This window comes from Anopheles merus, chromosome 3R, assembly GCF_017562075.2.
Source record: "Anopheles merus strain MAF chromosome 3R, AmerM5.1, whole genome shotgun sequence".
In the NCBI taxonomy this organism is placed as follows: Eukaryota; Metazoa; Arthropoda; class Insecta; order Diptera; family Culicidae; genus Anopheles; species Anopheles merus.
This window is the reverse complement of record NC_054084.1, coordinates 49,830,543-49,854,035: the sequence shown is the minus strand read 5'-3', so window position 1 is coordinate 49,854,035 and position 23,493 is coordinate 49,830,543. Positions and strand designations below refer to the sequence as shown.

At 34.4% G+C, this 23,493-nt stretch overlaps 1 protein-coding gene and 1 long non-coding RNA gene across 3 annotated transcripts in view; both read left to right on the top strand.

The window, feature by feature from the left end:
* Nucleotides 1-322: 322 nt before the first annotated feature.
* Nucleotides 323-6,646, top strand: LOC121596929. 2 transcript variants are annotated; one of them, XR_006005340.1, is made up of 3 exons: nt 323-418; nt 5,940-6,340; nt 6,430-6,646. It is a non-coding gene; the product is annotated as an uncharacterized LOC121596929 (long non-coding RNA). The 2 variants fall into 2 exon arrangements; XR_006005339.1 differs by having other exon boundaries at nt 6,416-6,646.
* A 7-nt stretch (nt 6,647-6,653) lies between these two features.
* LOC121595762 (roundabout homolog 2-like) overlaps nt 6,654-23,493 on the top strand; it is a 30,466-nt gene continuing 13,626 nt past the window's right edge. Inside the window, exons 1-3 of the mRNA XM_041919965.1 lie at nt 6,654-6,738; nt 20,605-20,798; nt 21,730-21,832. Coding sequence (XP_041775899.1) covers nt 6,654-6,738; nt 20,605-20,798; nt 21,730-21,832 — 382 coding nt within the window. The remainder of the gene's footprint in view (nt 6,739-20,604; nt 20,799-21,729; nt 21,833-23,493) is intronic.

Sequence of the window (23,493 nt, the reverse complement as noted above, 5' to 3'; positions counted from 1 at the left end):
TTTCTTTGAGTGTAAACAATACGTAACAAAAATTAAACCGAAACAGTGAAATTAACATGCTATGCGGTAAACTAAGATTTGGTATGTATTGAAATTCTATTTATTCTTGTATGTATTATTCCAGAAAAATATTGCAAATTATATAGGTCGTATATAGCCAGCGAATCTCAAAACTAGAAACGTGCAATTAATACAAAAGTGGATGGAAACCCTGGATGCATCGCGATTGATGATGTGTTCGGGTCGGATTCGTTCGGGTTTCAAAGCGCCAGGAAAAGGCGAACAGCATCACACGCAGTTATTTGTTAGTCGTAGTTTGTCTTTCAAAGCTGACGGTTTTCCATTTCGGATTCTGTGAAAAATGCGGTGCTGAATCTTTGCTCGATTATTGAGTGGTTACGGCCATAGCTAAGGTTTTGTGAGTGTTGATATGTTTATACTACAGCAAAAAATGTTCCAGCCTTGAATTATGTTAATGTTATTGTTAATGTTACATTTTATTTGTTCACCACAAAACTATTCAAATTAACAAATCAGCAATAAAAATGTTATGACTATGTTCAGTGGTATTAATAAAATAAAAATATCATAAGCAATGGCAGTAATTTCCACATAGCTTCAGCTCCCAATCAATAAGTACGAATGGATATAGCAGAGTGTTTCAATACGTGTTGGTTTATGCGGATGGTTGTGTTATACGGATTAAGAGAATAACTGTGAATGTGTAAAACAGTGATGTAATTTTGAGTCATACTGTAAAATCTGCTCCTTGCACGATGATATGAAGGGAGATGTTTTGATTATTGTTCCGTGATGATTCGATTGATTGATTAAATGATGGAATAGATGATGCAGTATCGTCAGTTTTACTATAGTTTTATCGTCCACTACCGTAACAGACGATTGTTTGAATAAATTGTGCGTATTTGTGTTGAAATGAAAATCGTTTGTGAAATAAATATTAAATATAATTAATTTGAAATTGCACGAGTAAATCTAGTTAAGTGATTTGTTGTGTATATTCATTTCAAATATTCAAATATTCAAATAAATCAAATATTTGAAATTATAAAGTGTATGAAAATTGTGCGCATTGTGATGTGTAATAAAATACTTCTCCGATGAGAAAATAGCTTAATAGTAACCTAGGCAACAACCCATGTGAATATACAGCAAAGGATTATCGTTCGTCTTTATTGGCGGGAACAGCTTCCAGAGATTTGCTTCATACATAACCTCTTGTAGAAAATTTTAGCAAACCATGGTAAGCATGTGGAAAAGTATTTACGCGGAGTTAAAAGAACATTTTTGGTCTCTATATCATATATAAGAGGATGAGCTCAATACAGTTCGGAATTATGTTTGAAGCAAAAAAAAAAAAACAAAGTACTGTTGATCTGCAGTACATAGTTGTCCCATGCTTTACCCGGTTTCCATGCCACGGTAGTACTATCAACGTTTGATTTAAGAATTGGAAAGTGAAAAAGGAACGATAGGAGTTATGGCTTTCCGTACGAAAGGATTAAGAACAAATTTTTCAGGATTATATGGTGATTACTTTGAGATCTCTTTCCGTTTCGAGCGAAAACGTTCTCTCGTTTTTTATTCAAATCTTGGATGGTGAAATGAAAGTCTTTTATACTTTTTTCATCCTGAGCTCTATTACGTTTTCTGGAAATTCAGAAAAGCTTTCATTTTTTTAAGCATTACTATCATTTATAACTCAATTGTTGTTTTACACTCATATAAAATTTAGCTCAATAGTGCGTTTTGAATTAGCATCTAGTTACCATTCCGATATTTAGCATTAATATCTAGAATGAATGTTGGTAAAGCAATGACCATGGGGTAATTCTAACCAAAATATTGTCAACATATTCTCAGAAGTTGTTTTTGTTTACAAAACAGGGCTATGCAATTCGATCCTGTAGTGGAATTAATGGCGGCATTAATAAAATATTGTGATTGTAACAACTCTTGATTGACAGATGGAGCCACAAAAGACCAGGTCAAAGCAAAGAAGAGCGATAGTGTTAGGAAAGAAAGCAAAATAACGTCCATGATACCCCTGAATCATGCTATACCAGCAATAGCCTGGGTATAAAAAAGCGGAAGAGCATGAAAGACGATCTGAACTGTTCTTAATTTTCTGCCGGCTCTTTGATGTATATCTCGATGGCTTATTGCCCGGTTTGTTGTTACAACTTCCGTAAAAATTGCATGAACTTGATGGGTGTTTTATTATTAAAATATTCAATAGGCTGTTTTCTTTCGGGACTTGCCGTACATGCTAAACATATGACGTTTTTTGTTTGTTTGTGTTTGACGAGGTACGCTGTTTTTTCATGAATATAATCACAAAGTCCCTAACTTGCAATAACTTTCCTCAAGCACATTGAACACTTTTACGGTCTAGTATTAATATTGCATTAGGTCAGAACTGTAAATTGAAACTTTTAATTTTGAAACAGTTGCTTGTTGATGAAACAGCAGCTCATCGTGCTTAAAAGATGTGTTTTTTTCGTGAAAAAAATTCTGACTGGATCACAAAAAGAGAGCGATTAGCAACAACATAGACAAATATTGACGCACAAGCTGTGTCTTACCAAGCTGATGGCAAAAACAGCCAAGGGGCAATGCAATTATTGGCCCAAACGGAACAGCACATGGTCGTGGATGATGAGATTTGCGGTAACCGCAACAATTTCTGGCCTCGGTTCGCGAAAGTTAAACAACAGACAACAGCTAGAAGAAATCACGAATATTGTTTGGGGCGATATTTGTGGAAGAAGGGTAGTTTCCAGAGAAATTTGGAGCAAAACGTGCAAGAAAACGAAAACGGCTGTGCTTAGCTACTGATTCTAGCTAAACATTAGTCTAAATGATAGCCCTAAGGCGTCGCATTAGCATTCTTCTTGCGAGTGGTTGTAGGAAAAGTGTTGATAAGATGGGAGGCTTTTGTTTGATTATAAGTATAGGAATAATTAGATGAGGAAGTACAATGTAAATGTACGAAACATAAGGTGGCTTTGCTAATAATGGATTGCTCGATTTATAACAGAGTAATTCGATTAGTTAATGAGAGTTTTTGATAAACTATGTTGTTGTATACTTGTATAGTTTGTACAATGCACTTGATACAATGCATTTGATGTGAGTTTTCCTCAAGACTATGAAGCCATTATTATTCTACCTCTCCCCGCACCGTCTCCTGTTGTGTTAAGGAAAATAAATAAGAGGATAAATAAATAAAATAAATAAAGTGTTTGTGGGTTAGTACTACTAACGAATTACAACCGTGGTCGGAATATTCTTCAATTCGTTTAATTCTTTGTATTATCTACTAACTATGAAACATGCTGGGTCCTTCTCAGTCGATAGAGAAATGGGCCACATAGTGATTCTTTGTCTCCCTACCACAATTTTGCCATGCTTCCGCTTTGCATTGGTGATTAATCTTATTGCCAGATCAGCAGTAAAAACATATTCACCCTCTTCGTACAATGACGGTAGGACCAGGAATTATTGTGGGAAAGGTCGCATGCGTTGGTTCCCGTTTTGGTATACTTTTTCAACAACTTACACTGGCTAATCGTTCCGAATCGTTTGTGTGTTTTCTTAGGTCGAATGCCAACCAGCATGCAATAGTTTTGTAGTTTGTTTTCCTTTTATTTTTTCAATGCGTGCAACATACAGAAGGCGGAGAGTGTGCTTGCTTTGCTCGGGAAATCGGTACTGCCTAAAAAAAGGTTGGGAGCGATTGAATACGTTGCAGAAGAGCTGCAAAATTGTTCTCAGCTCTATTGCCAGCTTCTATGATTGAAAGGGATCGCATTGGAAATGGACTAGGACTTCAATTTTGGGATTGAACTGACCCCAGCTATAGCTGTATGTTTTGTTTTCACATTTCAGTTTCTCTTTCATTTCTTTTATCATTCCATCCACCCTGTGTCGAACTGTTGTTAATGTTACGATGAGGTTTTTTTTTTGCGCAAGTAAGGAAATTTAAAAACAGAAAAGAATCTTGCTAGAATCCCATAAATTAGTCATAGAATCTAACGCGGCATTTTTGTTGAGCTTGATTCTTTGGACATAAAACGAATGTATGTGTAAGCGCTGGGAAATCGTTCATCTCTGTTTCCTGTTTCTTTGCTTTACCTGCTGTATAATGATATCTTTGTACATCGGGTACGCTTTTTGAAGTGCAAAGAAGTGTCCTTAGATTGTATATTGTATATTGCATAAGTGAAAAAGTCATGCTGCTGTACTGAAAAGTATTAACACAAATTTATTTGGATCACTCGAATTGTTGGCACTATTAGGAACGTTTCATCAACAAGGATACATAAAACCAGTACAGCCATGCTAAGTGTGAACTGTCTCAGCTGTTATAAGGAAAATGTATGGTGACTGTTTGTGTGTAGAAGAAAGATCAGCTATAAATAGAAAGAAAGATACCGGCGTGAGCAATTAAGGCATTTGCTACAAGGGAGACGCACCATTGATGACTAATGCAAAAGCGGCCTCTAAAATTGCGTGCCGATGACACACGGTCTACGAGTAGAATGGTTGCTTTCGGAAGAAAGTGGGTTTTGAATGAACACATTCGCCATAACAAATCATGTACGGTTTAACAGCAATTTGTAGTCCAAAATAGGAATCAAATGGTACAAATCTAAAAATCTCAATTCAAAATGTTTTTTTGAAATTATTTATTTGTTCGTTATTAGTAAATGATTACATCTGCTTTCAAACGTCTGAAGTTGTACGTAACAAATATAGTTTACGCATAGGAGCATACAACAATATGTTAAATGCAAATTTATGTAACTTTTTATGCGTCCAACTTAAAGACCTTATGCAATGATATATTTACAGATGCCTTCTGGAAGAGAGAGGATTGATATAGGTTTCTTGTCCGATTAAAACTTTTTAACACAACTTATGCAGATTAAAACCTTTTACCCCATTTATGTTGGAATGTTAGAGAAGAGTTGACTAGGATTTGTTATGCTTTGGTTTTTTTATTCTACTGTATGCATTTGCTGTGGTTTAGTTGTTACAATGCAGTCACACTAATGCTGATAAACGACAGCATCAGTCTGTAAGCGCATAGCCCAATAACCACCATCCACCGTCTCCCAGTTATTATTCATATCAACACGGGAAGAATTGACTACGGACTGCCACCGGAGAGTTAAGGAGTGTTGTACTGTTTGTGCTCAAGTGTCGACGGAAAATGTGGAGAGTGCTATTGAAAAATCCTCTGCTCGGTCTCGGCTGTTTACCAAGCATATGAAGGTGCGTGTTGCAGTGGAATATGTGGATTCATAAAGCAGCATGAGGTCGGATTGGCTGAAAGGTACTGAGTTGGGTTTCAGGATATCTCTCGCCAAGGATCACGGGGGGCAACAATATTGCTTAGATTTTTTTTTCCATTCTTCACCTCAAGTTTACCTCCTACTGCAAATTGTTTCTCTCTTTACTTTTGTACCCAACACTCCTTAAAGTGCCCTGGAAGCCGCATAGACAGATTATGTTCCTTCGAGTTTTGAAAGCAACACAGACATAATCAGCATTAGCGGCACTGTGATACGAATGTGAAAAGAGATGAAAAATAAAATTCATTGAAGAATTCCGACAATGGAAACGTCTTTTGTGAAAGCGTTAAAAATGCCAGGGTTTTTCTTGCTCGCGTCATGCTTCATAACCAATACTTTCGTGTTCAAAATCGTGTGAAATTTATTTTTTCTTAAAAAAAAACTGAATTCTTAGTTGCCACTATGTACTTTAAATTACCGTTCTGGCCTAATGCGAATAAACAGAGATACAGAAATATATTCGATGCGTAAGCTCGTAAAATGTTTACTATATTTCATATTGGATGTATTGCATCGGTGATGTTGTGATTCCATAAAGAGCTATATTATATTCCACAGGTCAGCTTTCCATTGAGCAGCGATGTTCCATGCCTGCATTACTTCAATTTAATCAAGCTCACAGTATGAATTGTCATACATCTACGTTCCATAAGATTACATCAATCGTCTCAATGACAAGAATGTGTAGTGGAAATACATCAGATGGCTATGTGACAATACGCTGTGAACCAGACATCAATGAGATTGCATACTAATCAAAAGATATACTGTGCCACTCAATCAAATTCGCAGTGAACACTGAATACTTGAGATAGAGATAGTGACGACGTAGCACTACCAAAACATAAGTGAAGTTTTGCTTCAGCGTATAAAAGAGCCTTGTAACACGTATTGCAATGTTCCACGAGGTGTCAAAATGTTAAAATATCATCGTAAATGAATCACTATAATAAAATGAAGTAAGTTGATATGGTTTAATCGTGTATTTTTTTAAATGTTCTAAAGCAGTTTGATTTCATATGATAAATAAATAGTTTATATTTTGCAGTGAAATAACCAAAGATAACATGGAGATGATTTCGAGGTCATGATAATACTCATCCAAAACAACATGGATCGATAATTAATTTCAGTGAACATATTGTAGTGGAGTGAAGGTGTAACTGAAACAGCATATTTGTTTATCTGAAACAGCATATATGTTTAAGCATTTCATACGACATTGATATAAACAACAGAGCGGGAAAGATAGGAAGGAGTGAGGGTAATCAAATGACTTTTGTCACTAAAGATGGCGTGCATCATTTCGTGGCTTGGTACCTGTTAGCTTGGAGCGCGATATCTTCGACAGTGCTAGGTAAGTATTTATAACGAATTATATCATTTGGTTGAATGGAATGAAAATGTATGGCAGGACATTTTTACAGATGCTTTATTCATGTATGGCACATCATTCTGAGAGCATCGTGTTGATATTGGAGCATTTTCGTAGCTATTGTTTCATGCGTTTCAATATATTTGTTCAAAGTTTTTTATATGTTCTGTGTTAACAAAAGGTGAATCTTTTATACATGCATTAATTTCGCTGTGAAATGTTAGAATTGCCTTAACACGTAGGTCGTATTAAAAAGAATACTTAATTGGACACAAATAGCATGTGAAAGATTAAAGCTTAAAGATTACCCTTTGTCAATTTCATAGTATAGGACTGATTGCTTCATTTATGCTGATTTATTAGTTTTTGTATTGTTAAGTTTTATATAAAATTGTGTTTATAAAGTTAGAGATTTACATTTTCGGTTGACAATTTGAGGAATATTACTGTCATCATTAGTTCAAGTGGCATTATTTCCATTCCATTATCCGGCACTACAACCGCTTTGCGGTCTTGGCCTGCCTCAGGAGTGTCCGAAACCGCTCACGGTCTCGCGCCTTCGTCTGCCAGTCCGTTATCCCGGCCTTAATGGCGGACGCCTCCACGCCATCTTGCCACCTCAATTTGGGCCTACCACGCCTCCTCTGTCCTTGTGGACGGCCTAAAAAGACTTTACGGGCTGGGTCGTCCGTTTCCATGCGTATAACATGGCCAGCCCACCGGAGCCTGGCGAGCTTTATACGCTGCACGACAGTGAGGTCGCCGTACATCTCGTATAGCTCGTCATTATAGCGGAATTATTTACAGTGGGTATAATCTTACAAAAATAATGGTCACCTACTTCCAGGTTTGTAAGAGTTTTGTAATTTCGGCAAAATGTATATGTATTTAATATACACTTTTTGTTATTGCCCAAATAATAAAAGACAAGAGTTCGTTTTGAATGAGAAGAAAAATAATCCATACCGGATGAATAAGTATTTGTGTAAATTTCCTCCTTTGATCCCACATATTTTTGGTTAAACCCAAACCCAATGCTCTACTTCTGGTAGTCTAATTAATTTTTGAAGCTAATGCTTTCTTGGCGCAAAGAAAGGTGAGATGTTGATCTGCTGTGGTTCTAGCTTGGATGAACTTGGGTTGTTTTTCTTGCACATCTTATATTGAATATTCGATGGTTGTGATGTTTTACCGAGTCGTTTGTTGTTTGTATGTTAAAAATAAACAGTTATGAAGCAATCAAGTAATGAGCAGAATGAGAAGCGACAAATCAATGAATGATGTTTCATTCTGTTTTTATTATTTATTTATATTTTATTTTATTTTATTTAACTCACCATATGTGTTAACTACAGCGTGCTTTAAGTGCAAATAGATATTCTTAATCCAATTAAAACTAAAATAACATAAATCTACCATCCTACAAACTGTTGCATATCCGAGCATTATGGTCATAGTACATTTTAATCCATCCCAACGCAGCATAGGGATTACGACACAACTGCTAGCCACACGCGCACATGCAGGAAAAGGGTCCTTTAAAAGAAAAAAAGTGGGGTGATGTGACGGCAGGGTCTCTAGAGTGTGAGTAACGAAAGGGAAACAAAAAAGGGAACTATAACGAATTGATCCATCTAATCAACCAGCGAATGTTTCACAAAGAGACATTTCATAATTTTGTGTATCCCAGTTCGATCTGCTCATGAAGGAAAAAAGCGGTGTAGTTTACTGCACGAATCTAACGGTATACGGTCAACATTGTCATGATAAAGGTGAATTGTTCAAACGAACCTTTCAATATTCTCCATGCTGCTAGGGGATTTCTTCAATTGTTAATGATTGAAAACATCGAAAGTGCGTCAAAATGCGGGAACAGAGGCTTAGGGTTCCAAAAATGGGGTTCGACTTTTGTCACACACCAGGTGGTAATGTCACACAGTGATGCTCCGCAAAACCAAATGAATAGTTGGTTGTTACACAAAATCTTTTGTGAATTGCGCTGCATTTGGTTGAAAAGATCTAGTAACAAAAAATCGGAGTCCACATCTAGATTGTTTTATGTATTTTTAAAATGTATATCATAATAGAAGAAAATGTGGCAGCTTTTACGATTCATTAATGTCCTTTTTTGATGTTGTATGTATGCTGGCAAAATATAATTAATTAAATCTGTAAAATCAAAGGAACAATATTCGGTATGAAAAAGTATGTAGTGTTGGTTTGCCATAGTCAAAGAAACATCTTGAGCTAAAATACCGTATGAGAGCAGTTTTTGAGCCATTATGCTGATAGCATCTTATTTACACTTAGCTGGTTATGTTGACGGTTACTTTCATCCGGAAATTCAACGTACTTAAAAAAATCGTTTAGAATTTTATGGTTACGGTGCGCTGTGTAAGGATACAGTAAGAAAGCCGACAAGCATCAACTCATTAGGCTAATGAAAAGATCTGCTTGAGTAGATTAGCATGAAAATAGGAAGACTTTCCGTACCGTGCCGTACAGCTCAGAACCGGTGCGACTAGCTAATGTTTTGTATGTTGTTGGCTGTGGTACATTGGAAAATTGAAAGAAAAGACCTCTAAAGAATATCGAGATATCAAGTCCAGTGTATGTTGGTACAAGACATATTTTAAATTATGTGTGAATGATTATATCAGTATTAGTCTCGTCATGAGATGTCACATTTTGGAATACGTGTAGAAAGGATGATTTAACTTCCCATAAGACTCAAAAGTTTTGTAGAAGGTAATGGAAAAATGTAATGTATACTCCCAGCAAAATATCTAAGAAAACGTTCGATTATCATACATTAATTAAAGGAAAGTAAATGATCGATGATGAAGTCGTAGAATGATTCCCGTGAATGAAACAGTCATTAGTTAGTTGTTTTTGGTAGGCAATAATATAATACTATCTCCATTACGGTAATTATTGGTTCCATCGTTCCATTTGTATGGAGTAGGGTATTGAGATTAAACGCTTCTTTATTAGTGAATGCTGTATTTTTTCACAAGCCAAACCATTGATTGATTATTGGTAAGCATATGCATTCAAGCTGTTTCCATTTGTGTATGGAATATATAGTTTATGTAATACAAATACATATTTTTTTCATATTTAAAAGTTATTTTCCTTCCTATGAAGAAAATGGCTACATTGAGTGGAATCGAAGAAGCTGCGGGCTAAACATCTATATAATGCTCTTAGATTTTAATAAAGTACTTAGCAGAGATTGCAAAATATGAATTAATAAATATCTGTGAAAAAATAAATTAACAAATAATTATCTTTGAAGGAACTTCTATTATATTTAAAGTATATAAGCTGATCTGAAAAATATATCAGAAATATTTTTTTTTGGAAATGAGCAGTTAACTAGTGGCTTAAATAATAGATAAATGAAAAGATGAATTTTTATGTTATATTTTTATTGCTCTTACTGTCAGATGCATTTTAGAATCAGGTATGGGAAGTTATGTAAAAGGACGCTGCAGGAAAAAATAACAATTTTCATAAATACATGATAAAAGTAATTATTAAATGATTCAACAATGTAGCATCGAAACTGAAGGTATTACAATACATTTGAAAACATTTTTTGCATTATATCTTCAAAATTGGTCAAAGTTAGGAACAAAACAAAATTTCAATCGTGCGCACCCTAGTGGATCTAATTTGACTACTAAGAGAACTTCTAAACTGTTCTTCTATAAGCTGAAACAACGTCTATTGTTAGTGCCATATATTTTAAATATGTCCTAGATTCTGCATTGTTTGAAGTTAGAAGTGATGCTTACTATTCCTAAATTTATGGCTGCATGAACCGCCGTTCTAAATGGCCAAGATTGTTTTATGTACGTACCAGGACGTGGAAAGCAATATGATGTGATAAAATACTGTAAACCTCTCCAGTTTTCAACGTTTTTTACTGGTAAATTTTAAATCTTACTCTTCATGATGTCCATCTTTCCCATATAAGGTCTTACCCGAAAATTTCAAAACAACATGAAAATAAAATGTTTTTAATTCATGAAAATAACATAAAAGTCGATAGAAACTTAAAAATGTCAACACATTATCTGATAAAACATGGGTGTAGCTATGCACATTTTCTTGGTTGCTGTATTTATACATCCCTAGATGTTTAATATTTTCCTTAATGTGTCCGTCTTTGCCTACTTTTCCCTATCAATACAAACAATATATGAGGAATCGTTCAGTTCTTTACATTCACTATTCTTCTAGAAATAAATAATTAAACATATAACTTAATAATTGCTCGATAAGCTTTGCGTTGATTTACTTTCTATACGCACTAGTTAAACCCACTATTGCTTAAAAACCTAAAATGTTAACTTACGTTTACATTAAGTCAGTAACTAAATTAATCACTAGATTAAAGAGAATCAATCAAGAATGGTACAAGCAAAATTCTGTTACAGAGAGTAGTGTGTGAACTATTAATCTGTTATGTTAAAAAAAAATTATCACCGAGCAATGAGTATGAGTATCATGAGTATCTGAAATGAAGCGGAAGCCAACTAAGAAAAGCTAAATAGGATGGATAGAGGAGGAGTTGTTGCTGGATGTCACGAAATCAGACATCGTAAGGGTTTCGACTAGTAAATTAATAAATTAAATTGTTGCCGCCCTTGGTTGATGCTCTTGAACCAAATCATCTGAGTGAATTTAGAAAATTATTTGATATCTGTCCGTTTTCTTTAGAAACGAGACATTAAGTATAAAATACATAGTACTTTGAAAGAGAAATTTGTGCATTTTCGTCGTTTGACCCATTTCAAGCGCGGTGTTTTGTTTGTTTTAATGTTCTGACATCTTGTTGCATTCAGTAATAGGATTCTAATATCCCAGAGGCATTGTAAGTCAGTAACAGACAATAGAGAAATTCACATTGGCTCGAGGTAATGTCTATTAAATGTAAATGTAATCTAAAGGCAGATTGAATATAGATCCAAAAAGAACAATCAACGGAGATACATTTTTTATACAAAATTTAGAGCTTAAAAGAACAATTTCCAGATTGCTATAAACGGGGTCACATCAATTTTTTTTTTCAATAAATGAAGAATAAACTATAAATAAAAACGAAATAAAAAAAAATATTGAATTGAAAGATTTTTTTAACATTTTAAAGTTTTACACAAATAAAGCTGGATCTACCAAATGATTTAAAAATTATGGGTTGTTCAGTCTTTTATCTATTATATCAGAGTTACATCTGGCATTAATACATAAAGGGAAAAACCGGTTGTGTGAAACCGGATAAGTAAGTAAGTAAGTTGTACTTACTATACTAGATTGTTTTCATAATTTACAGAATTCATTATGGTGTAGGAGTAAAAAGTTTTGTACACTTAGTAATAATTAAACAAATAAAAAAATAGTATCATAAGAAGGCAAGCTAATGATAAATGTATATTTTTGGTAAACAAATGATTTGCAATAAATAGCATGAAATAAACCATGATATAATAATATAATCATTTTAACTTCGAACCCATAACCATACACCATGATGTTTTTTTTTTCAATAACATTCCTACTGTATAAATTACCGTTCCTACGTAATGAATTTACATAGTGTACCTTAGCCATAGTGTACCTTTGCCTATAGAAATGATTAGTTAGTATCGATTATTCTATGGCATTCAAAACGCCTATGCTAGTGATCGGTGATAATTCACTTGATGGAAAGTTAAACTCATCATTATTTGTTTGCATTTTTACTCATTGTTTAACTCGATGGGGGTGTCTTCGGTGCTGCATAAACGAGTGTCTTCGTTTGTTTAAACTGCACGATACGGACCACCGCTTGCCTAGAAGATATTGTTATCAGAAATATATTTGATATCATCTATAGAAATCAAACATTAAAACAAATTAACATGTTAAAAGATGTATGCAATGTATTATTCCTTCAGTATTGTACATTTTGTGGAAACTTGTGGAAACTGTGGACTTTTCAACAAATTGGACTGACTATTAGTTAAATTGAAATAACTTATTTGTTTTTATAGAATAATAGAACTAATAAAACTTATATATATATATATATATATATATATATATATATATATATATATATATATATATATATATATAATATATATATATATATATATATATATATATATATATATATATATATATATATATATATATGTGTGTGTATATATATATATATATATATATATATATATATATATATATGAATATATATATATATATATATATATATATATATATATATATATATATATATATATATATATATATATATATATATTATTAAAAATATATAACTTACCCATTTTACAGCAGGACTTACATTATGAAAGGCAAACGATTGATAAAATGCAAAAAAGAACGTTTAGTACCAGATTGGTTAGCCGCTAAATAGGCAATCAGCTCATCCTCCGTAGTAGGATATCTTTTTCATTTTTGCATTCGAGCATTTTCATCGTAAATCTCAAACAAATAATTTTTGTTTACCCTAGTGTGGTAGAAATTAAGGATATTATATTCTTGATTAGAATGACAGCACAAAGTCTTTTGTAACGAGTACAAAGTCACAGATACCTTAGTATAAAAAAGGGATATCATGTTCTTGAGTGGTCTAGAATCAATTTAAGTCGCTCTATGTCATTCTTCCAATCGAGAAGAATTTGAATGACATGCACCCTCTTCTGCAGTGTCTAATTGAATCATATTTGACTGATAGCGTGAAGATATTTTCGCTATCTACCTTTTGGCTATCATTAGAATGTGACAGGCAAAAGGGATTTAAATGTAGAGGCAGATGAGTGGTGAATTGCCTTTTGCCCTCAAATGTTGCTCAAAAACACATACTTGTTAAATGTTGACAAAAACTCGGTAGTGTTGGAATCAAATATCTTGGGAGGGAAATATTGAACCCCCTATTTGATTTAAGCGCTAAATTCTTCAAACTCAATTTACGCTTTTTACACGTTGAGCAATATTAATATACAGAACAGATGATAGTGATGCAATCTCAAGCGATTGATTATTATTAAATGAAGGTATTAAGTATGATAGTTACCATGTTGAAATCTGTAGATATCATTATCTTTTCATAAGATAATAATTATCAATGTATAGTTTAGATTTTATCCTTTGTCAAACGAACATCGTTTGGCAAATGTTGGCTTTATTAGGTATTGCTACGGGACATATTTTATACAGTTTATTGTAAATTTAACAATATTCATTAACCTCACTTTCTCTTCTCATGGTATTTTCTGAATCGTCCAAATCAGACTTAGATAACTCCCATCGAAAAACATACAGAAGTGAGAAACCGCATGAGCTTTCAGTGCTTGTTCTTTAGTAGGCCTAGGAAAATCGCCGATTAATCGATAAATACTCAATAAAGTGATAAATATTTCACAAATTCATTGAATTCTATCAATACCGAAGATAATATGAATAACCTAACGGTACATGGGAATTGTGTTGAAATGGAATATTTAGAGCTTATTCAGATAACAAGGTATAATAGTAGCGAATGTAGGCAGTAAACTCAAAGTTTCTATAAAAAGCGGGGTAATAATAAATAAAATACTTCTGATAACAATCATCATATGGATTATATACTGTTATTTATAAGGTTTTGCTGTCATCATTGTGGCTTCAGGTCCTGTGTATTTTAATCTGGGCTTTTTTGCCTTCTTGCGGAACTTCAGGATCTTGATCTGTTCGAACCAAACATTGAATTTGCTTAACAACGCCCTCATAACGGTATGTTTTTCTGTGAAATTGTCCTCAGTCCAAACCAAAGTCATTTATCTATAGTCTACGACTATTGCAATGTGGCCTACTCTTTCGGAAAGGTGTGCAAATGGAAACAGAATGGAAATCTAATATTTACCATACAACAATGATGATTACATCAACCAGGCGACCGAACAGGCATTGTCTAAGAGCACCGCGTTAGCATAGATACCATGTGTAGGGTGTACTTTTGTGCTTATACATCCCACGCGGAGCGAAATGAGTAAACATCATTTCATTATTCATTTATTTAATTCTCAAATCTTATCTTGAGCCATTTCGTGTCTTTGAACTGATGCCGTTTTAAATTGTTGGCCAAAGCATTGAAATATGTAAGCATGCTAAAAGGTACTTTTTTTAAATGAATTTAATTTTGACAGTGAAGTGAGACATGAGCCCTTTTTGTCTACATGTTTGTTAAATAGTATGTACTGTAATCCGTTGCAACAACTAAAAACATTTTATAAAACAAGCAAGACTCAATCAAATTGTATTGAAATACCTGCAATGTTATAAAAACTGTAATACAAGTAAATATACTCATTTAGTAGTTCATAGCATTGTTCTACAAATTGATAAAAGCGTTACGTTCATGATGGAACATCAATATAGTGCGTTGATCAATCACGCGAAAATCAAACTAGCGCAAATGGATACATTTCTCTGACGATTGATCGTTAAAGCTGTGCCTGTGTCTAGATTGGCATTTCATTTGCTTCAATTAATATTTCACGCTGATTGTCTCTCAACCATACTAACCTGTGATGCTATTTGGAATCAAAGAAAGTGGGGATGTCATTTCGCTATCCGTTAATAAATTAAAACTGATGCGTATCTCGAAATGATTGCAGTTTTCTCAATAACTTGCTTCGTCAGCGTAGTATCGATACATCGTTGGAAAGAATTAAACTATGCTTAAGAATTATTATTAAACAACTTTGTGTACGTCCAAACAAGAAAGCATAATCGCGAATTTTGTAAATCAAATCATTATTTATAATTTTATACTGTTGATTTCTACCGAATGTTAAAAATATGAACAGCATTAATTTATCAACTATATTTCATGGCAGGAAGCTATGGCCCAAACACAAACCAAAAAGTTATTCATAATATATTTTAGAAATATATCTCAAAGGTGGTCCTTCGCCTATGACATTTATGAAAATATTTTTGAAAAAGGCAGCTTTTTTCAACGCCGCATTCATTTATGTTTACATAAAGAACACGAGCATATCCGAGTTCACAGAATCCTCTGGCTAGTCAAAACGCCAAATCAAATAGAACGGATAAAGGCCGCTCAAAGAAAAGGGAAAGAACGTAATAAAAAGTCCCTTCAATAAACAAATATGCCATGCGAAGCAATGTGGTTTATGGTTTACCGTGATCACAGAAAAAATCTCAACCGTTCATGTAAGTTCTTCAGATGAAATCCCGTTCTTTGCTTACAAACCCGTCTTTGCACTGTTCTTTTTTTTTGGATTGTAAGTGAATGGATCATTCATTTTCTAAGCATTTTTTTGTGAAAAAGCTTATTTTATGAACTGCTTACCTGATTTATATTTACTTGCTATTCTATCTTCGTTTAGCTTACGTGCTCGTAATTGCTTAGCTTTGCTTTTTGTTCATCTGAAAACCAGTGAAGCAGATATCAGAGCAGAGCTCCACAAGGCATCATAAAGGAACGACGAGCGACGCTGCACAGTTAATAATTATTTCTGTTTGTTTTTGCGGCGTTGAATAAACAGCAGCAGTTTCCAAGGTATTGTTTACGTTCCGTTGTCATGTTCAGTGCCTCTTGGCCATTGTCGTCGCCAATGCAGGATATCGATCAACAAGAAACCACTTGTGACGTGTTCGTTTTGAGTGTAAGAATAATTCAGAATTATAAAAAAAAAAATAGAAAAAGTTTGCTGCAGGAGAAATTTTTTTTTTTATTATTATTGAAATTAGCGTTGATACGGCTTTGGCCGTATTTTCTTTAAAGTTCTAATTCTAAACTACGTTGTATACTTTTAATGAAAATTTTAAAAATTACGTTCGAAAATTTAAAAATAACGACGATAAACACACGATAAAACAAACAACTAAGCGTTTTTTTTTCAACAGTAAGTATGAAGTTAGTGCCTAAAAATCGGTTATACAAACACACATATTAGTAAACTCAGCTATCTTAATTTGATCATGTGTCCCGTGTAACTTAACTAAAACATTTATTTATGTAATGAAAGTGGCATGAAGAAAATTGTGAAGCTTTCTTGGATATCTTACCCAAGAGTATAGTAATACAGATATGCATTTTTCGAAACTAAACATTTTAAATGAAAAAGAAGATGATGGCACAAAATGGATTGTGCGAAAATGTGAAAACATTTTCTGCTTAGGTTGTGCTGTTGACCAACTTTTGGCTTGGCAAAGTCAAAGATTATTTGTTTGTCGCGTTTACCATCATCACGATGAAGGTGAGTACCCATGAGGGAACACGCAAGGGTGGTTTATAGTGTAAACCTTTTACCTCATCCTTTTCTCTGAAGAGCCAAACTTTTACCCTTGATTCTATTTATACGAAAGGTGAAGCAGGACACGGGTAAAGCGCACAACAGCTTTTGGGCTACCATTTCAGCTCTCCTACTAAGAGGGCAAGATAAGTGAGGCTTTATATGTACAGGTTCATCATAAAGCAATATTTGCATTCCACACTGGGTATGTGGTTGGCGAACAAGATTTTGTATGATTCAATCGTTTCAGTCATCTTTTAAAAGATAGTATATTTAAATATTCGAATAGTGTTTGCAATGTATAAAATTATCATTTCTAGCTAGATTTGATGTAAAAAAATGAATATACACATGAAATAATTGTCCTAAGCTCAATCTACGTTTTTGTTCTTCATGTTCTTTGTACATATTGAAAGTGAATTGCTCTAAGGAAAAGTATATCAGGGGCATAATCATTTTTGATTGCAAATCTGTTGTTATGATGATACACCAAAAAAAAAACCATATATAAATAAAAAGGAGTGTTTATTTTAAAACTGGAAAGTTGATTTCTTTTTGTTTTCCTGGGAATAGTAACATGGCAGTATTACATTTTAAACACAAAAAAGGAAGAAAAATTAACAAATTTAAATAACTAAAACTTGCCAATATCATAATGCATTCACATATTGTGCATTAGTAGCATTGGATCTATATTAATTGAAACCCAGTTTGTTATTTACGGCACTCTCTTAAATAAAATATTAGTTACATGATTATAATCAATGATAAACATAATTGTACCTTATTCCATCGGATTAACAAATAGCTGCATGTGCCGCTGCTGCTGCACAAATAGCCAAATACACTTAACATCAAATCGATCTTTTCTATGGAAATTAACGCGAGGTCTCCCCTTCCTGTAAAAATATGCCATGTAAACCTATTTCCCTGTCATAATGTCATACTACACCACAAAGGATGAAGCAAGAACAAAGATGGAAACCGTGTTAGCATCATCAGCTTGTTTATTGATATGTACGATGTGAGTTTTTCGTAAGCTACGTTTTCAACTATTTTCCTATTCCGAACTCATCGTAATAGAGTATGAACATGCATCCGATAACAATCGAATTTGAATATTTAGCACGTATTATTGGGTGGACGGTTTGATCGTTAGATGAATCTATTGCTTAGCCTAGAGAATGTAAGAAGGAATATCAGGCGCAACATTCAGTTTATTCAATAGCGGTATGTAAATGTACTCATGGCAGTCATAACTTTGTCTAGTGACACTCCAGTACATCATTACTATTTTTGTCGAATGCTTTCTATGATTTCAAGGCTCCTTGTGTTGGCATTGCTTGGAGAAATGCTTTCTTTGCTCGACATCAAATAAATGTTGACTTGATCAATAAAAGGTATTTACGACGTTGCTGACCCATAAAGTGTTATGTGCATCGGGTTCTAGTTGTAGAAATGTAATGTATTAGAATTCATGAAAGAAGAAGACGATAACAGCGCAGTACAAGCCGACTGACAACGTGTGTTCTTGTTCAAAATCTCTAGCAAAAACGCATACTTTTGTCATCAAATTTATGATACGATTAAAACTGAACGTATCCTAGAACTAGAACCAGCCATTCGGAAAATCTGCTGGAGTCGAGTAAGAAATAGCGCCTTGTCTTTTATTGTATTTTTGACTCTACAAATCTCTATAAATCTTCATCATGCTAGCCGACGAAAACATTGAATCGCTCATACATTCACTTGCACATACTCTGCATGCCTTCAGGGCTGCTAGAGACATCTATCTGAAGGAAACTGAATGGTTGTGATTTACACAACATGCGGATTAAATATGGCAAAACTTTAGATTATTATTATTGTTAATTACAATGCAGTTTTCGAGCGAAGCTGGCTGCCGCTAGCATACCATCTTCAATGCGCTAGCGTATCTGCAATGTACTCGTGGCTGTAATAATTCGAGTGCTGTTATCGTCGAATAAAAAGACGCACCGCATGCATCAGATCCTTTGTGGTAAATTCACTGCGTTGGAATATGTTTAACGAAAGTTTGAGAGTCGAGGCGTCTTGTAAAAGTTTCGATGTTCTGTTTCGCCAAAACCTCTTCCTGAAGCGCTATGTAATACTATTTGTGTACGTGCAACGATTGTTGTGTTATTGGGAGCGCGAACTTTTGCAACGATCACATACTTCTGATAACTTATTTAAACTTTCACATCCATAGAGGAAGAACGTAAAGAAGCCCTTTCGTCTTCATTAGAATGTCAGCTGGTTCTAACGATAAACTTACTGCAATTGCCTGTGACATTCGTAGTTAATCGCTTACTACTAGGATTGCAAATGGAATTATGGTATAGTGAGAATGTTTTCGTGAGCTTGTGAATTTGGTACCCTTATCACAAGACACTTAATTGGATGCTTGGCTCTGCCAGCAAAGCTTGAGCTTCCACTCATCCTTTGTGAGTGTATGGAAAATCTTAGTTTTGACACTAATGAACACGGTGGAACAAATAAAAGTATTTAAATATTATAAATAGATTGTTGAAAGTAAGTTTTTAATTATGCTTACATAAATGTGTTTGATTTAATTTATACTTTGAAATAACTTCTGATATGTTCTTATTTGATTTGAATAGATTCCGATACCTCTCTTTCTTCTTCTTCTTTGGTTCAACAACCGTTGTCGGTCACCTCCATGTACCACCACTTGTAGACTTGGCTTTCAGAGAGTTATTGATTACCATGGCAGAATATCCAGTTTTACGGATGGGGTCACAGTGCATTCTTGGCTTGAACCTATGACGGGCATGTTGTTAAGTCATACGATTTGACAATTGTGCCACCCGACCGGCAGACTCTGACACTAGTTAGATGACATCCCATGTCATATTAAAAATAGATTAAGTCTCAACAAAATAAGCAAAAAAAAATATTAAAATAAGATTACGCAACATTATTCCTTAAGAAAATAATATATGCTTGTACCCATGAATGTTTTGCGTTTATTATAGAAAAAGAAAATGATAAAGGAAAGCAAGGTGCAGAATAACGGAGTAGAAGATGATAGATAATTATATTATGTATTATAAATGATAGATTTTATCTCATCATTTTTATTTATCATTGGTATCTCTGCTTTTCTTATGAATGATGAGATAAATTATATAATTAAATTATATAATTTATTTGGGTGTAGCATCGGATTCACTTTATTGGTAAAAGTGCATCCTTTTATTAAGCGACCCATATATTAGCTTATACATACTTACTATGTACTAACTTAGGATGACATAACCAGGCATAGATCGCAACTGATTTCGTTCAGTTGTGCAGACAATTAATGTAAAAAAATAAATTTGTTTCTTCGTTTACGGGTTAGCTATTCTTACCAAAATAAAAAAAAAGCTGTCTGATCGGAAATATTTGTACCTGCTTAAAATATAAAATGTGTTCAATTTATTTCATTATTAATTCTAAAATAAGCAAACAATCTATCAACAAACAATAATCTCTTTCCTTCTTCTCTCAGCTTTAGAGTATCCCAAAATTACGGAGCACCCTCTAGACGTCATTGTACCTCGGCACGAGCCAGCAACACTCAACTGTAAGGCGGAAGGGATTCCGACACCAACAATCACATGGTTTAAGGATGGTGAACCGATTAAAGCCGAACCAGGATCACATAAAATTCTGCTACCCGCAGGAGGTTTATTTTTTCTGAAGGTAAAGTAAAATGATAGTAACAACCATCCGTGTCCCATTTCCATGGACAGTGCTGTCGATTTGAATTTTTAATTTCCCAACTCTCGGAACGATTTACTCAGCCCCGATCGACACATTAGAAGAATGGGAAAAAGTACGTGACATTGGACGTTGCAGATTTTCCATCCATGCTCAGTTCATTGACGTGCCACTTTTCCATCGGTTCATTTTCGTTCTTCCTTCCGGCACGGCAGAACTGAGTGGTGTCGATGTAAAAGGAGCATCACGAGGATAGCGTGTGCAGCGTAAAACTGGTCCTATTTCGTTTCATACATCTAGTCGCACATTGAAATTTGGTGTCTCTTTTTTACTCGATATAAAGCTAGCAAACTGGAGCCTTGTTAGGTGGGAAGAATTCATAAAAAGCATTTGAAGGAACAATGATGTGGATAACGACAACGATCATCGCAACGGTGATGCCGATGGTACAATTTCACGGAACCAGGAATAATCATTTCTTTCCGCTCTTCCGTAGCGATTCCCGGAGTAATAAAATCATTTTGCGTTCAAGTGCAACGTATGCAATATACCGGGGACTCGTTATACCAGACAATGCAATTTCGAAAGGCCTTAGAGTACAGTTGACTCGTTTTGGACCAGCAGTCTAGTACTATTCACTTTATAGTTTTATGAAAGCATAAGCAATTATATTTTAAATTTGAAATTCAGGATCCGTCTTCGGATCCGGTTTAAAATATGCACAAATTAGCGAAAGCAGAGATTGTTGACAACGCAGCGTCATACTTTGAATGGAAGATTTTTTGTTTTTTTTAGGCTGCATGATCGGCTGTTAGTTTTAATTTATTTGTGGCTAGTTTTAATTTTAATTTTACCTCATTTTTATAGAAATGTATTAAGATTTACGACGTTTTGTTATTCTTCAATTTTTCAGGTTGTGCACTCACGTCGTGAGACCGATGCGGGTGTTTACTGGTGCGAAGCAATGAACGAGCTTGGCGTTGCCAGAAGTCACAATGCGACGCTTCAAGTATCAGGTAGGAATTGAAAAGTTTAAATTTATTACCCTGTCCTTATTCTAAAAACTGAAAGCAAAAAGGAAACCTACTAGCAAAAAAAGATGTGAAGTGAATTTAATGCTCTACTGAAAGACTTTTTTACGTGTTACCATCCAATTCTTCATAATTTGAGGGACTCGCTGCCTAAGAGGGATTTTTAAATCATTTTCAACAGCGGTTCATTTGAGTGGAACAGTCCAGTCCGGTCAATCTTTATGAGAATGAACAAAACATGAATTGATTTAAAAAAACAACCCGAACGGTCCTTTAAATTATTACTATTTTTATTATTTTATTCACTGAACAGTACGTCCTGATGAATTTTCTTAATTTAATACTTTATTTAGGTTCTTCTTCTTCTATTTGGTGTAAACGTCTTACGGGACATTCCGGTCTATATATTTCTTCTCTTCTTCTTTGGGCACAACCAACCGTTGTCGGTCAAGGCCTGCCTATACCCACTAGTGAAGTGAGCTTGGTTTTCAGTGACTTATTGTTACCATAGCAGGATAGTCAGTCCTACGTATGAGGGCATGGTATATTCGGGGCTTGATGCCACGATGGGCATGTTGTTAGGTCGTAAGAGTTGACGACTGTACCACCAGACCGGCCCTATTAGGTTACCCGGTAATTGGTTATTCTATGACATACCGCAAATTCAACAGCTTTTGTGTACAAGCATATATAGTTGTTTGTCATACATACAACATATGTATATACAGCGCCTACCACGACTATATGAACAGTCGTTTTTCGCTATTTGTGGAAAATCCGTAGCCGCGAGGCCACATGAGGTGAAATATATAGCGAAATGAACTATTTGACAGGCGAAATATCTGACGGATAAAGCATCGCAGCAACCAACTGATGTAGAATGTAAACAAATAACGTGTACAAAATCTTAATTAAATCCATTAAATAACTTCAATATCGAATACTTCGTCAAGTTTCAGTCAACCGTTCATAATTTCTACCGAGTAGGGGTTGTTCTGCTTAAGAAGATATTATTTTTAATAGAATTTCGAAAGCAGATGTTGTATCTCCCCCAACCCTTTAGCGGTACCTGTCAGATATTTCGTGTAGAAAATTATAATATTTTTGGCTATTAAGCGGTTTAAATTTGTTAGCAAAAATGCATTTAGGAATAAACTTAAAGCAAATTGTACTGATTTGACATGTGATCTGTCAAATTTAGAAAACCGCGTATCTCCGAATCTGCGTAAGTCGAGAACCGCGTAACTCGGGAACAGACAGTAGTAGGAACAGTAGTTCATTTCGCTGTATATTTCACCTGGATGGATGGATAACAGAAATATTTGCTGATAATATTTTAATAGAGAGAAATATCGTGTTTTTTCGTGTTTAAACATTAGTTTTCGATTGCTTCCAAGTCCTAAATGTTCTAACGGTTGTATATTGTGCATTTCTTACAACCCGTGTTTTACGAATTATTTAGTTAAATTACGATAATTGTATCTTGCTAAGATGTATGGTGTGTGAACCAAGGTCCATAAATTACTACAGGTCGGTCCAGTATTACTACGTCCAGTGTATTTAAAAAAATCATTTGACAGCTAGGGAGTCCAAAGTTGCTTAGCAACTCATAAAAAGTCCTTAGCAACCTTTATTCCCCTTATTTA